Source organism: Epinephelus lanceolatus, chromosome 9 (assembly GCF_041903045.1).
Source record: "Epinephelus lanceolatus isolate andai-2023 chromosome 9, ASM4190304v1, whole genome shotgun sequence".
In the NCBI taxonomy this organism is placed as follows: Eukaryota; Metazoa; Chordata; class Actinopteri; order Perciformes; family Serranidae; genus Epinephelus; species Epinephelus lanceolatus.
Genome location: NC_135742.1, coordinates 46895674 through 46911398, shown reverse-complemented (window position 1 = coordinate 46911398; position 15725 = coordinate 46895674). Strand labels below are relative to the sequence as shown.

Sequence of the window (15725 nt, the reverse complement as noted above, 5' to 3'; positions counted from 1 at the left end):
TGAGTCCCTATTAATTTTTGTGCCTTTCAGTCTGGTTAAGTCTTTCAGGCCATTGTTGCTGCTAAAGGTGCTTCTACTAAATATTGACATGACATGGCAATCACATTTTGTTTTATATTTGAACTTAACATGGAGTTGTTAGGGAAATACCTTCTATGGCATTATGCACGCACACACACACACACACACACACACACACACACACACACACAGGTTTCATACTCAACAACACAGGATTCATTTACAGGCATGTGGCAATAAATTCTGTATTCGGTTGAATGTGCATGTTATTTGTACCTTTTTTTGTCAAATCATTGGTCTAAGCATTCCACTTCATATGACCATTAATTGGGAGATTTTGTTGAATCTTGCCAAGATCCTGTACTTGTTACATTAGCCATTGTTACACATATAGCATATTATGACAAAAAGTCTACTTACAGATGTATTGCAGCCAACAACATGAAATCTGCATGGTGCTTTAAATTTACTGCAGAACTTAATATGGTCCACATACTGCAAAACAAAAAAAATGAAAGAAGCTAATGATCTATAGAACACATTATAGAATTTGATCAATAGCTAAATGGTAAATGAGATCAATCCAACATGATTATGAGAAATCACTTGAAGTATAAATATGTGGGATACCTTCTCTCTAGGAATCTTTTTCTTTGCACAACCTTCACAAATCATCGGGTACTTTGGACAGATCTCATCATGAGCCTAAAAAACAGTATGGAAACTAAAGTTAGTTAACAATCAGAGAAAAATCTCATCCTGATGCAGCAGGCATCACCTGGCATAATGTAGACATCACAGGCAGTTTTTAGAACAACGGGTAAGGTTAAATATATGTTTAGGTATTAAGTTTGCCACAAGGTTTTCCTTGCAAAAGAATTTTAACTGTCTCACTAGTTAAAGTGAGACAGATAAAATTCACACTAACATCCCCCCGCAATTAAAACATTGTGTGTTTTTGTTTATGTTCAACTGTACATGAATAGGTAGGGGGTGTCAGTGGTCCAGGCAGTGTTAGGGTCATAATGTCATAATTACACATTACTCGTTACTTTTAAAAAGACTAATGCACTACTTTACTTAATCACTCCCTGTGGAAAGTAATTTGTTATATTCATCACATTGCCTTACTCTGCAACATCCCCTGAGACGAATTGTTACGACAGTGCCAGTTAGCAATTCAATTATGCTCAACGTTCCACATGCCCACATATCAGAACACAACAAGAATCAGGAGAATCAAGAAGGCACTGCAGTAGACTATAACTGCCTCAAAAGGACACTATATCAGTATAGCCTGCATGAGGCTGGCCTCCCTAACACTGCAGAGTACAAATATTAATTGCCTTAAAATAATATATCAATAGGCGCTGTCAATGTTGTCAGCATGTCCGTTTATGTTTTTCTGTCTTCCCATTTTACAAATAACAGAAGAATGTATATAACGCAAGTAACAACATAATTCTTTGATTAGAATGTGTAATGTGATTACTGAATTTGGAACAGTAATATGTTACTTTACTGTGTTAGTGACAAAAGTAATGTGATTATAGTAACATAACAGGTTACACCCAACACCTCATCCAGGAATATAAGCCGAGTCAAAAGGGGCATTATGTAATTTTCATAAAAGTATATTGATGGTACAACCATAGACGTCGGAACTAGGGGTGTGGGGGGTGCGGCCGAACCCCCTCCCATCCGCACCCCCGCACCCCAGCCTCCCTACTCACTGCATTACGTTTTAAAAAAAATAAAGAATCTGAATTTAAACTCAATTTGTCTGACTTACATTTATCTCTTTCATATCATTAATGCATAGATCTATGCTTTTGATGTGATATGCAGCCTGCCTGACTACATACAGTAGCCTTGGCATCCAGGATGTTGTGTCCATCCTGCAAACCATGCAGGTGGAGAAGCTCATTAAGCTCTGTCTGGCCCTGCCCATATCTGTCGTGGCATCCGAGCGCTCTTTCTCAGCCTTGCGCAGGCTGAAAACCTGGCTGCGCAACACCATGACACAGGAGAGACTAACACATTTGGCCATTATGAACGTTCACAGTGACCTTATGGATGAAAGCGATGTCTCGACCCTGCTTAAAATCTTCATCAGTAGGTCAGCTGAGAGAAGGTCCACTTTTGGAAATGCATGAAAGCCCTGAGTCAGGAGCGCAGACTTTTCTGTTTTTCATTCAAGGTTACAAATAATGTTACGTTCCTTAAATGGCTTGATTTAGTTATCAAAGTTTAATTTCCTTAACAATAAAGATGCCGTGTTCATCCATTCTAGTTCTCTTATAACTGCATGTTATTATAAAATAACTTCAAATCAAATCCTTAATCACTGATAAGTGTGCGTGCTTCCCCCGCCCCTCCCAACAAAAATCCCGCCCCCTCTCAGAAAATAGTTCCGACGTCCATGGGTACAACAGAGATTTTGTAACTCCTATTATTATTCTTTGTCTTATTTCTATATGGGGAATTCCAGCTCTAAGCTTTGGAACTAAAGTTCCCATCATTTGGGGGCTTCGGGAGATGTAAACAAGAAACCAACAACAGAAGGAAGGGTCATGACTTCAGTGACAGCATTCGAAATTTGCATTTCTTTGTTTATTAAAAAGGATCCCCATTAGCTGACGGCAAGACGCCAGCTAGTCTTCCTGGGGTCCAAAAACTTTACAACATCATAAAAATTTAAAAACAATTTAACAGATCACACAAAACACATTTACACAATAACAAAGCATACAAATAATTTAAAATAATGCATGGCTCAACATTGTCATCATTAGCTCTCTAATAAGTGACATCTCAACTTCTTTTTGAAGCTAACTATACCTTGAGTTTCTGTAATGTCTCTTGGAAGACAGTTCTGTGTGCGGTTGGCCCTATAAAGAACCGTTCTTCTCATACTTATTGATTTTGCCAGGGGTAGACTAATCAAGCCTCTACTTGCCCCTCTGGTGTAATGCATGTGCATGTTCGATCTATAAATTATTTTATTATAAATAAATTTAGGATTATGGGTTAAAATAACCTTCGGGAAGAATAAAAGTAGGTTGGCAGATAGCCTTTTCTCAACATTTAGCCAATTGAGACGTACATGCATTTCACGTGTATTAGACCTGTAAGAGCAGCCCAGGACTAGTCTAGCAGCCTCGTTTTGTGCCACTTGTAACATATTAAGAAGATGCTTCGAGGCAGAAGCCCATACCACAGAGCAATAGTCCAAGTGGCACAAGATTAAAGCACATGCAATTTGGCTCCGCAGAGAGGATGGAAGGAAGGGTGCACACTTTCTCACGGTAGCAACAGCTCTACCCATTTTGGAGACAGTATTCCTGATGTGATCAGACCATGATAAAGACCTATACAGCCAGAGGCCTAGAAGCTCAGCTTTTTCAACTTGCTGTATTTGTTGACCGGCTATGTGTAATGTCAATGAAGGGTTACTAGCTAATCTTTGACAGGACCCGAAAACCATACAGGCAGATTTAGATATGTTAAGGACCAGCTTGTTTGATTTAATCCAATTCTATAAGATCTTCAGTTCACTGGTCAAAACTTGAGTGAGTTCAGAGACAGTATTAGCCGCATAATACAGGGTTGAATCATCAGCGAATAGGGTTAAATTTGCCTGTCGAATAGTGGTAGGCATATCATTTGTGAATATAGAGAACAATAGTGGCCCCAGACAACTCCCCTGTGGAATACCACAGTCTAACTCTCTGCTCCTAGAAAAAGCTCCATTAAAATAAACCCTCTGGGACCTAGAGGTCAGATAACTCCTAAAAAAGAGAAGAGACGAGCTATTAAAACCATAGTAAATTCATTTTTGTATTAAAATATCATGGTCGATCACATCAAAAGCAGCACTAAAATCCAACATAACTGCACCAATCAGCATTGAACTGTTGATCGCAGAGAGCCAACTATCTGACATCTGTGTCAAGGCCGTGCAGGTCAAATAATCAGTCCTGTATGCATGTTGGTGTTCAGTTATTAGACTGTTCACTAAAAAGTAGGTTTGGACTTGATCAAACAGAATTTTTTCTAATAATTTACTAAGAACAGGTAGAATGCTAATAGGCCTGGTGCTGGGACCACTGAAAGTAAATTTAGCATCCTTGGGAATAGGAATAATTTTACCCTCCTTCCAAACAGTATCTCACATAAGTGAGTACACCCCTCCCATTTTTGCAAATATTTTATTATATCTTGTCATGGGACAACACTATAGAAATGACACTTTGATATAACTTAAAGTAGTCAGTGTACAGCTTGTATAGTAGTATAGATTTACCTTCCTCTGAAAATTACTCAAAACACAGCCATCAACATCTGAACAGCTGGCAATATAAGTGAGTACACCCCACAGTGAACATGTCCAAATTGTGCCTAAAGTGTCAATATTTTATGTGCCAACCATTATTATCCAGCACTGCCTTAACCCTTTTGGGCATGGAATTCACCAGAGCTCACAGGTTGCTTCAGGAATCCTCTCCCACTCCTCCATGATGACATCATGAAAACATATAATGAAATATTTGCAAAAATGGGAGGGGTGTATTCACTTATGTGAGATATTGTAACAATGGACACACACCAGTAATTAGACGTCTATTGAACAGATGAAAGAAGAAGCAATTCTCAACAGTTTGCTGTCAAGTTGGTCAGTGCCTGTGGATTTGGAGTCTGGCAAGGAGCGCAGTAGCTTTTCCACAGTCTCAGTGTCAACAGGTTGAAATTCAAATGAACAGTTTTTACCCTTCATAATATGATCTTTTCTCAGCACCAGAGAGTTGTTGTTACCTGTAGAGTCCATTCCCTGCCTAAGTTTGAGAACCTTGTTAATAAAATAGTCATTAAAGTAATCAGCAATATCAAGAGGCTTTGTCAGATAAACACCTTCAGATTCAACACAAGAAGATCGAGCAGATTTTTTTGCCCATAATTTCATTCAATACCATCCATAGTTTTTTACTGTCATAAGTGCTTTCAGAAATTTTCTCTTGTAATAAGCTCTCTTTTTTAATCTATTCAATTTACTAACCTGGTTTCTTAGCTTACAGTAATAGTTTCTGTCCTCAGTTAAACCCGACAAAACTGAGAGCTTCTTGGCCTCATCTCTTTGCAACATTAAGTCTCTCAATGCATTGTCAATCCATGGTGCACAATTAGCTTTAACTGTGAACTTTTTTAAAGGGGCATGTGTATAAACAATTTTCATAAAATAATTCAAGAATATATTAAGAGCTCCATCAGCACAATTTACAGCACACACATCCTCCCATGGAATTGTTCTCACATCATCCATAAAGGCCTCAACGTTAAAATTCCTGTAGGATCGTGACAGTATAATTTTAGCACTAGCCTTTGGCAGCTTAGTTCTCCTGGACACAGCAATAATGTTGTGATCACTGAAACCCACGGGAATGGACACAGGTGTGGAGCATACAGTATCTCACATAAGTGAGTACACCCCTCCCATTTTTGCAAATATTTCATAATATCTTGTCATGGGACAACACTATAGAAATGACACTTTGATATAACTTAAAGTAGTCAGTGTACAGCTTGTATAGTAGTATAGATTTACCTTCCTCTGAAAATTACTCAAAACACAGCCATCAACATCTAAACAGCTGGCAACATAAGTGAGTACACCCCACAGTGAGCATGTCCAAATTGTGCCTGAAGTGTCAATATTTCGTGTGCCAACCATTATTATCTAGCACTGCCTTAACCCTTTTGGGCATGGAATTCACCAGAGCTCACAGGTTGCTTCAGGAATCCTCTCCCACTCCTCCATGATGACATCATGGAGCAGATGGATGTGAAGACACCTTGCGCTACCCCACCTTCAGCTTGAGGATGGCCCACAGGTGCACAGGTGAGTTTAGGGCTGGATACATACTTGGCCAGTCCATCACCTTCACCTTCAGCTTCCTCAGCAAGGCAGTTGTCATCTTCTAGGTGTGTTTTGGGTCATTATCATGTTGGAAAACTGCATTGCAGCTCAGTTTCTGAAGAGGGGCGATCATGCTCTGCTTGGAATTCATGTTTCACTGTCTTGGTGGTCTTTCAGCATGTGTGGCATCTTGGTGAAGAGCACCAAGACAACTGTCCCATGCCTACAGTCAAGTATAGTGGTGGCAGCATCATGGTTTGGGGCTGCATGAGTGCTGCCGGCTCTGGGGAGCTTGGCTCATTTAGGGAAACATGAATTCCAAGCAGAGCATGATCGCCCCTCTTCAGAAATTGAGCTGCAATGCAGTTTTCCAACATGATAATGACCCAGAGCACACCTAGAAGATGACAACTGCCTTGCTGAGGAAGCTGAAGGTGAAGGTGATGGACTGGCCAAGTATGTATCCAGCCCTAAACTCACCTGTGCACCTGTGGGCCATCCTCAAGCTGAAGGTGGGGTAGCGCAAGGTGTCTTCACATCCATCTGCTCCATGATGTCATCATGGAGGAGTGGGAGAAGATTCCTAAAGCAACCTGTGAGCTCTGGTGAATTCCATGCCCAAAAGGGTTAAGGCAGTGCTAGATAATAATGGTTGGCACATAAAATATTGACACTTTAGGCACAATTTGGACATGTTCACTGTGGGGTGTACTCACTTATGTTGCCAGCTGTTTAGATGTTGATGGCTGTGTTTTGAGTAATTTTCAGAGGAAGGTAAATCTATACTACTATACAAGCTGTACACTGACTACTTTAAGTTATATCAAGTGTCATTTCTGTAGTGTTGTCCCATGACAAGATATAATGAAATATTTGCAAAAATGGGAGGGGTGTATTCACTTATGTGAGATACTGTATGTCAGGCTTATTGGTGTATATATGGTCTATGCATTTGGAGGTGGTGTTTCCACAACAATTAACAGAGATCCTTGTAGGTAGAGACATGATTTGGAATAGTACACAAGTATTAGTTATAGCTTTAAGCCTATTACTCAGAAAGCAACTATCAGATAGCCAATCTACATTTACATCTCTCATTAAATACAATTCACAGTTTTCTTCCGTGATCCTATAGGTAGGTTACTATAAATACCAACTCTGCCCCCAAACCAGTTTCTGTCCTTTCTATATAAAAGAAACCCCTCAATGGCCACATCAAAATTACTAAAAGAATCATCCAAATGTGTTTCAGAGACTTATTGGTTTTCAAAAAGAGCGCTGGCTCATGTGTTTTATTTCTAAGACTACATATATTGATGTGAGCTAAAACTAAACCTTTCGGTAAGTTACCAATCATGATGTAAAGAAAGCTTCAAAAAGCTTTAAAAGCACAAACAACACGTAATGGACACCCCAGACAGTACGTAACAAAGACCACAAACAACACACCACAAACAACAACACATCACAAACAACACAAAACATATAATCAGGACCTCTGCCAAGTCATTTCATTTTTCATTTTCATTTCATATACTTTATTGTCCCCGTAGGAGAAATTTGTCGTGGACTCTACTGGTCCTGCAGTTCACAATAAGAAAAAACAGCAGCATCATACATTTACAATGAACCGTCACCATACAACATGGACAGCTGCATCCTCAACATACATCAGCAACACAGAGGAGACACAATGCACAATCCCGGAGTAAACAATTTAAAATCAATTACCTGTACCATTATAGTACACAGTGCTGTTGCTAACAGTACACACTACATTACAAGTGTGCATTCAAAATCTTAAAGGATAACTACCTTCTGGTAGGAGATTTAGAGTCCCTCGGAGCAGGCTGAATCAGTACAAACATTCTTTTATCCCAACATCTGTTAAAGGATAACAATTTCTTAACCTGGGCCCTATTTCCCCATGTGTGCGTGCGTATGATTCATAGGTACAACTCGTTTTAAAATTGGTTCAGTATTGAGGGAGGCGGACGCAGCCAGCAGCCGCGAAACGAGCTAAAACGGTAACGGGGGCAAATGCGTCCCGTATAAGTTTGCGCATTAAAAGTGCTTTTTTTCGCCACTGACCAGTTCAGATCGCCAGTGCTATCTCTGTAAATAGCATACTAAGCGTTTCCCTTACCTCTGGGCTGTGTGACGTCATCTCGCGAGATGATGTTATCATTATTATTATTATTGTTATTGTTACTTATCGCCGTTTCTTGTATTTTTGTACTTATTTGCATGCCTAGTTATTTAAGTTTTTTAAGTTTAAATTTGAAATCTTTAATCTGAGTCTTTCTCCTAGACTGCTGTAACACTGGAATTTCTCAATTATGGGATCAATAAAGGTGTATCTTATCTTATCTTATTTTATCTTATCTTATCTTATCTTATCTTGTTGCAAGAAAACAGAGGAGCCATGCTGAGCGCCGCTCAGAGTGGCGCTGGTTGTCCCGGAGTACAGTTGAGAGTTCTACTGCATCGATTGAAAACAATGGTTTGTGTTTGTGCTTATCCGAATTGCAAGAACAGGATGTCGCGCAACACCCCGTACAGCTTTCATAGGCTGCCTTTGTCTGACGGCGAGATGCTGAAGTTGTGGCTAGTTGTGCTACAAATGGATGCTAACACTCCTGTCCAGACACTGCGCCTTGCAGACCATCGGGTCTGCAGTGCTCACTTCTCCCAAGATGACTACTGCCAGCCGAAGAAGAGAAGACATCCAATCCCGAAACACCTCTTCCTCAAGAAAACGGCTGTCCCACGAGTAGAGAGAGCTACAGACACAGTGGAGCAAAGCTCTCGCGAGATGACGTCACACAGCCCAGAGGTAAGGGAAACGCTTAGTATGCTATTCACAGAGATAGCACTGGTGATCTGAACTGGTCAGTGGCGAAAAAAAGCACTTTTAATGTGCAAACTTATACGGGATGCATTTGTCCCCTTTACCGTTTTAGCTCGTTTCGTGGCTCCTGGTTGCATCTGCCTCCCTCAATACTGAACCAATTTTAAAACGAGTTGTACCTATGAATCATACGCACACATACACATGGGGAAATAGGGTCCAGGTTAAAAAATAGTTATCCTTTAACAGATGTTGGGATAAAAGAATGTTTGTACTGATTCAGCCTGCTCCGAGGGACTCTAAATCTCCTACCAGAAGGTAGCAGCTGGTACTCAGAGTGGAGAATGTGAGTTTGATTGGACAAAATGTTTCATGCCTGTCTCATGATGGATTGTTCATAAATAGTTTGAAGAGAAGGGTGATCTTTATCGCCCATAATTTTCATGGCATGTTGTACCAGACGGTTAATCTGTGTCTTCAGCTGTACAGACAGGTTACCGTACCAGGCTGTAATTTCGTACCTTATAGTACTCTCCAGTACGGCATGATAAAACAACAACATGAACTTCTGCTCAACACCAAAAACCCTCAGTCTATGCAGAATGTACAGTCTCTGTTGCAGTCTGGAGCAGAGACTCTCCACATGGGCCCTCCAGCTGAGTGTGTCATCAATATGAACTCCCAAGTACTTGTATGAACAGACCTGAGTGATGGGTTCATTGTGGATGACCACCGGCCTCAAGTCATCCACTGCTTTAAGACTGAACACCATCTCTTCTGTTTTCTTTACATTTAGCATTGACAGTTAGAGTCACACCACTGGACAAAATTACAGATCTCAGAATGGTAAGCTGCTGGACTGCCATCTTTGTGCAGCAAGCCCAGGATGGCAGAGTCGTCTGAAAATTTGATGATGTAGTTATCAGGGTGGACTTTTGTGCAGTTGTTTGTATATAATGTAAAGAGCACAGGGGAGCTGACACATCCCTGGGGGGCATCAGTACTAATGAACCTGGATTCAGAGAGGACATTGTTAATTCTGACATGCTGTATACAATTAGTTAAAAAAGACATAAACAATTTCAAAATAAAAGGATTAACGTTCATGTTCTTCAGTTTCTTAATCAGTAGATGTGGCTGCAGCGTGTTAAACGCTGAGCTAAAATCGACAAACAATAACCATAAGCTTTGGGGTCTTCCAGATGTTTGGTGACCAGATGAGTGACGCTGTTAATTGCATCATCTGTGCCACGCCCCTGCTTATATGCAAACTGAAAAGGATCAAGCAGTGAATCAACCTCCTTCTTGAGTGATGACACCATGATTCTCTCAAAACATTTAATTTTGTTCGATGTTAGTGCAACAGGACGAAAATCATTATTTTCCTTTGGACAGGTTTTTTTTGGTAGAGGTGTTATGGTAGATTTGTTCCAGAGGGTGGGGACAGTGTGCTGATCTACAGATTTTTGAAAGATGGGGCACAATGCTGGTGTCAGCTCCTCTGCAAAGGTTTTAAGAAGAAATGCGGAGATGCCGTCTGGCCCTGTGGCTTTCTTAGCACAGCTGTGTTTTAAAAGTGACTGGACCTCGTAAGGGTCAATCAACACTCTGGTGTCCTGGTCGGTGACACATATAGATTGTAAGACATCGTCACACTCAGAGGAGAAATCATGGGTCTCAAATCTCATAAAGAAGTCATTTAATTCATTTGCTTTTTGCAAGTCATCAGGAGTACTAAGACATTTCTTGGCTGGGGTCATATTAGTGATGGCCTTCATAGTATCCCACTGCATGACAGTTTTGTTCAATGATTTCCTTATGTCTGCTCCTCGCTTCCCTGAGCCTGCAATTAAGTTCTTTTTGCACATTTTTCAGTTGCATTCTGTCCTGGTTCTTAAATGCCATTTTTTTTACGATTAATACACTCTTTCACCTCTTTAGTTATATAAAGTTTGTTGTTTGGGTATACAGTTATTTCTTTATGAGGTATGACATTATCCACACAGAACTGGATGTAATCGGTAACAGTCTCAGCAGCATCATTCACATCCATCTCATGAAAGATGCTCCACTCAGTAGACAGGAAGCATCCTTTGAGAGCCTCAATGCTGTCAGATCTTAACAGTTTTGGTTTGTGGTTTGCTGCTTTTAAGAGCAGTTCTGTAAGTGGGAATGAGATGCACCGTATTATGGTCTGAATTTGCCAGTGGGGGTTTAACATACCACACCACATTTAACATACTGTTGGAAACCCGGAAGTGATGCAATGATTAAGATCTCCTAAAATAAAAGTAGGTGCCTCGAGGGTGCTTAGTAATTGTTCTTGGACACAGTCAGTGATTTGAGCGGCTGATGCGTGACTTGCAGCTATACCGCTGGGTGGGACGTATACTGTGCAGAGGATGATGTTCCCGAACTCACAGGGTAAATATATCTGCCTCAGGCTCAAACACATAAATTCAACATCAGGGTTACTGTGATGTTTCAATGTTTCAACCTGAACACTAGGTGGTAGTATGAGTACAGGAGTTGTAATAACTGAGTAAACACCAGAAGAAGACAAGGTAATCCAGCGTAGAAGAAGAAATGCCCGCTGTCTGCAACTACCGTGTAGCGGCTACACCGTTTGTTTACTTTTGAAATAAAGTGAAGTTAAGACATACAAAGTTGTCTTATTCAGTGACACAACATATTGGCGACGAGGATGGCGGCCCTGAACCTGAGCCAGCCTCCACCTTTTCTACAAAACAGTGGACAACTGCCGATACCGTTTAAAGCATGGATACGGAGCTTCGAGAATTACCTGCTGGCCATGTCTCAGTCGGATCTGCCGGATACAAGAAAGCGCGCACTGCTTATCCATTGTCTGGGCGCAGAAGGTCAGAGACTTTTCTACACATTGACGGTCGCTGATGATAAGTACGACACAGCGCTAAAAACCATAGAGGATTTCTTCATACCACAAGTGAACGTTGTAGCTGAACGTTATCGCTTCAGACAACGAAGCCAACGCCCGGGTGAGACTAGTTGCTGCAGCTTTAAAAGAACTGGTTACAACATGCCAGTTTGGGACTATGGAAGAGGAGATGATACGGGACCAAATCATGGAGAAGACGAATTCAATGCGCATCAGAGCGTTTACTACTGGAGGTACCACTCACACTCACCAAAGCTTTGACGATAGCACGACAGATCGAAACTGCAGTGATGGAGGCTAAAGCTATGTGCAAGGGAGCAATAGATAACGCTGTGCACGCAGTTCACGTGAAGGGACCGCAGCAGAATGGCAAGTTCAAAAAAGGGAAGCACAAACCACACAGCTTCACAGACAACACAAGAGAAGACATGTTACAGATGTGGCTCTGCTCAGCACACTGCTAACTTCAAAGGATGTCCTGCAAAGGAGGCACTTTGCAACGCCTGCAAAAAGAAAGGACATTTTGCAAAAGTCTGTCGGGGAAGCAAACATGTGAGTGAGGTTGAGACTTTCCCAGAAGTGACTATTTTAAATGCGGATGATGTGGATGAATGTGACTCCAGCAGCATAATATGTACAGTTACAGTCAGTGTAACAGGGTCAGAAAGCCAGGATATTGAGCTAATGTTAGACACAGGCTCAAGAGTGTCCATTCTACCAGAATCAGTTGTCACTGAGCTTTTCACTGATATTTCTCTCACGAAGCCAAAACACAAGCTTAAGGACTATGGCGGAAACCCCATAGCTGTGAAAGGATGCTTACGGGCTACCGTAGCATTTGGTGGCCACACTACTAACAGAAATATATACATTGTATACCAAGGGTCTGCAGTGCTAGGCAGAGACTTATTCCGTGCACTGCGAATGCAAGTGATAGATGGTCAGGTCACTCCAGCTCCCAGTATCCAGTCTCACTCTGCAGTTGAAAGTGTAACATTGGAGAAACTAGGATGTGCACAGGACTTCATCCACGAGGTTAAAGTACGCCCTGATGTAAAGCCAGTACAGCAGAAGCTGCGCCGATTACCTTTTTCAGTCAGAGAAGCAGTCTTTAAAGAGTTGAAAAAACTGGTAGAGCAGGATGTTATAGAGCCTGTAGAGTCTTCTGAACAGATTTCACCCATAATAGTTACCACAAGAAAAGACAGACCAGATCCACGTCTTTGTGTGGACCTTAGAGAGCCTAACAAGTCGTAGCTGACGGCTTTCCACTACCTCACATGGAGGAAATATTCACTGAGCTGAGAGGAGCGACGCTGTTTTCTACATTAGATCTCCAGAGCGCTTATTACAAAGTGCCACTACATGAGGACAGCTGCAGCTTAACTACCTTCATCACCCATGACAGACTGTTTCGCTTCAAGCGGGTGCCATTCAGACTGACATCCGGGCCAAGCTGTTTCCAGTGGATGATGTCATCCATACTCAAAGGTTTAGAGGGGGTCCAATATTACCTTGATTATATCATCATCTCAGGTGCAACAGCAGAGGAACACGATGAAAGGCTGACAGCTGTGCTTCGGCACACTGACGATGCCAGGCTCAAGCTAAACCTCTCAAAATGCAACTTCAGACAATCAGAACTGTCTTTTCTCGGACACACAGTATCAGTTAAAGGACTGCAGCCTGATGTCTCACATGTGACTGCTGTTTCACAAGCACCTCCACCAACCGACCTGCCTAAGCTGAGGTCAGGGCTCACATCATGGTATTCAAAATTCATACCAGATTATGCTGCTGTTGTTGAGCCCCTGCGAGCACTCCTGCGTGGAGCTGATGCTTTCACATGGACACCCGAGGCGCAGAGGAGTTTTGAGGCTGTTAAAGGACTCATAGTGAACAGCCCCGCACTCTCCTTGTTCAACCCAGAACTGCCCACTGTTGTCACGACGGACGCATCTGACTATGGGCTGGGCGCAGTTCTCACTCAGATGCACCAAGACGGCACAGAGAGAACTGTTGCTTTTGCATCACGCACGCTCACCCAGGCAGAGAGAAAATATTCCACTGTCGAAAAGGAGGCCCTGGGGTGCGTGTGGGCCACAGAAAAGTGGAGAACTTACTTATGGGGAAGACATTTCACATTACGTACTGACCACAGCCCTCTCACCACACTGCTTGCTTCAAAAGGTCAAGGTAGAGCAGGTATGCGGATAGTCAGGTGGTCATCCAGACTGTTGTCATTCAACTATGACATCCAGTACAAGCCGGGTTGAGAGAAATGTAACTGCTGACTGTTTATCTCGACTTCCACTGCCAAGCTCAGAGCACGGGTTGGAAGATGACACAGAAGTAGCACTAACGTCTGCACTCACAGTGGTTACTGAAACTGAGTTTAAAGCTGCATGCACTTCCTGTCCTGTGCAGACTAAACTGCGTGAACTGCTCACAGATGGCACAAGTCAGCTAAAAACTTGACTTCAGAACTACAGCTACAGCTACTACATTCTTCAAACTTTGACACGAACTCTCACTACAAGATGACTGCGTGGTTTGTGGCACACACAGACTCCTGGTGCCAGACAGTCTCCAGCCAAAGCTGATCTCCCTGGCTCATGACACACACCAGGGAATAGTGAGAACAAAACAGAGACTCAGAGAAGCATATTGGTGGCTGGGCATGGATGCCCAGGTCGAGGCAGCCATTAAAGCATGCATCACATGCCAGTCACATGACAAGTCTGCAGTCACCCACACTACTCCACTACAGCCTGTGCCATATCCAGAGCAGGCTTGGGAAAAAGTTGCAATTGATGTGGTGAGGCCCTTTGAAAGCGCACTCATAGACTGCCGCTTTGCGATCACACTGATTGATTACCACAGTAAATGGCCCGAGCTAGCCTTTGTTCCACAGGTCACCTCAGGAACTGTCATGCAGTTTTTATCTGCAATCTTCAGCAGAGAAGGTGATCCTACAGAGCTGGTTTCAGACAACGGCTCTCAGTTTGTGTCACATGAGTTTGAAACGTTTCTCCAAGACAGAGGCATTGTGCACAGAAAATCATCTGTCTATTATCCGAGAGCGAATGGAGAAATCGAATGCTTCAATCCGCAGCCTGAAGGACAGTCTGCAAACCGCTTTGCTGGAAGGGAAGCCATGGAAGGAGTTCACACGGGATTTCCTACACATATATCATGCGACACCTCACTCCACAACTCAGCTCTCACCAGCTGAACTATTGCATGGTTGACCTATGCGCACTAAACTTCATGTGGCTGGATGTCCACTTCCACACAGTGCACCACTGTCATCACAACAGGTCGCCATCAGAGTAGGAGAAAAACAGTAAAAGAGTAAAGCATATATGGATCAGAAACGTGGTGCCACCACTGTATCCTTCGCATGTGGGTCATATGTGTGGGTGAAGAAGCCTGGTATTCTCCCTAAAACACAGTGCAAGTTTTCCAGACCACTCAAAGTGATGGAAAAAAGAGGACAGTACATGTACCTATTGTCAGATGGACGGTGCTGGAATGCATCTCACCTCGCACCTACCACTCTTCAGGAGAAGGAGAGTGACAATGAACTGTTACCTCTGGACTTTGAAGCTACACCAGCTATACCGGCTGTACCACAACCAGTGCAACACACACCACATGTCAGACCAGTCAGGCTCAGAAGAATGCCTGAATGGACTAAGGACTTTGTTGTTAAATAATGTCTTGCAGGAAAGAAAAAGTGAAAATCTTTAGGATATTCTGTTCTAAATGAGCACAAATGCAGGAAGGAAATGTTAACTCATTTTTGTTTTGCAGGAGTTGAATTCATTAAAAGTGTTCATTTTTGCGTAAAATTCCTCCCAAGAGTAATTAACTACTGAGAAGTCACTAAGGTGAACATATAAGTTAACTGAGGGACGAATTCACAAAAGGATTGCGTTGTTTTTGCGTCCGCTAAACTGGTAAAAATGGAGCAAACAGATACCGTCTAATTCACAAAGCACACGCATAGGGTGAAATGC

The 15725-nt window shown here is 42.2% G+C and overlaps 1 protein-coding gene across 2 annotated transcripts in view; it reads right to left on the bottom strand.

The window, feature by feature from the left end:
- Positions 1-15725, bottom strand: part of LOC117252396 (TNF receptor-associated factor 2-like) — a 180044-nt gene that overhangs the window by 29890 nt on the left and 134429 nt on the right. The window contains exons 5-6 of one of the 2 annotated variants that reach the window (XM_033619233.2): positions 652-726; positions 442-516 (exon numbers count right to left, since the gene is read on the bottom strand). In XM_033619233.2, coding sequence (XP_033475124.1) covers positions 442-516; positions 652-726 — 150 coding nt within the window. The remainder of the gene's footprint in view (positions 1-441; positions 517-651; positions 727-15725) is intronic. The other variant, XM_078171015.1, reaches the window with a different exon arrangement.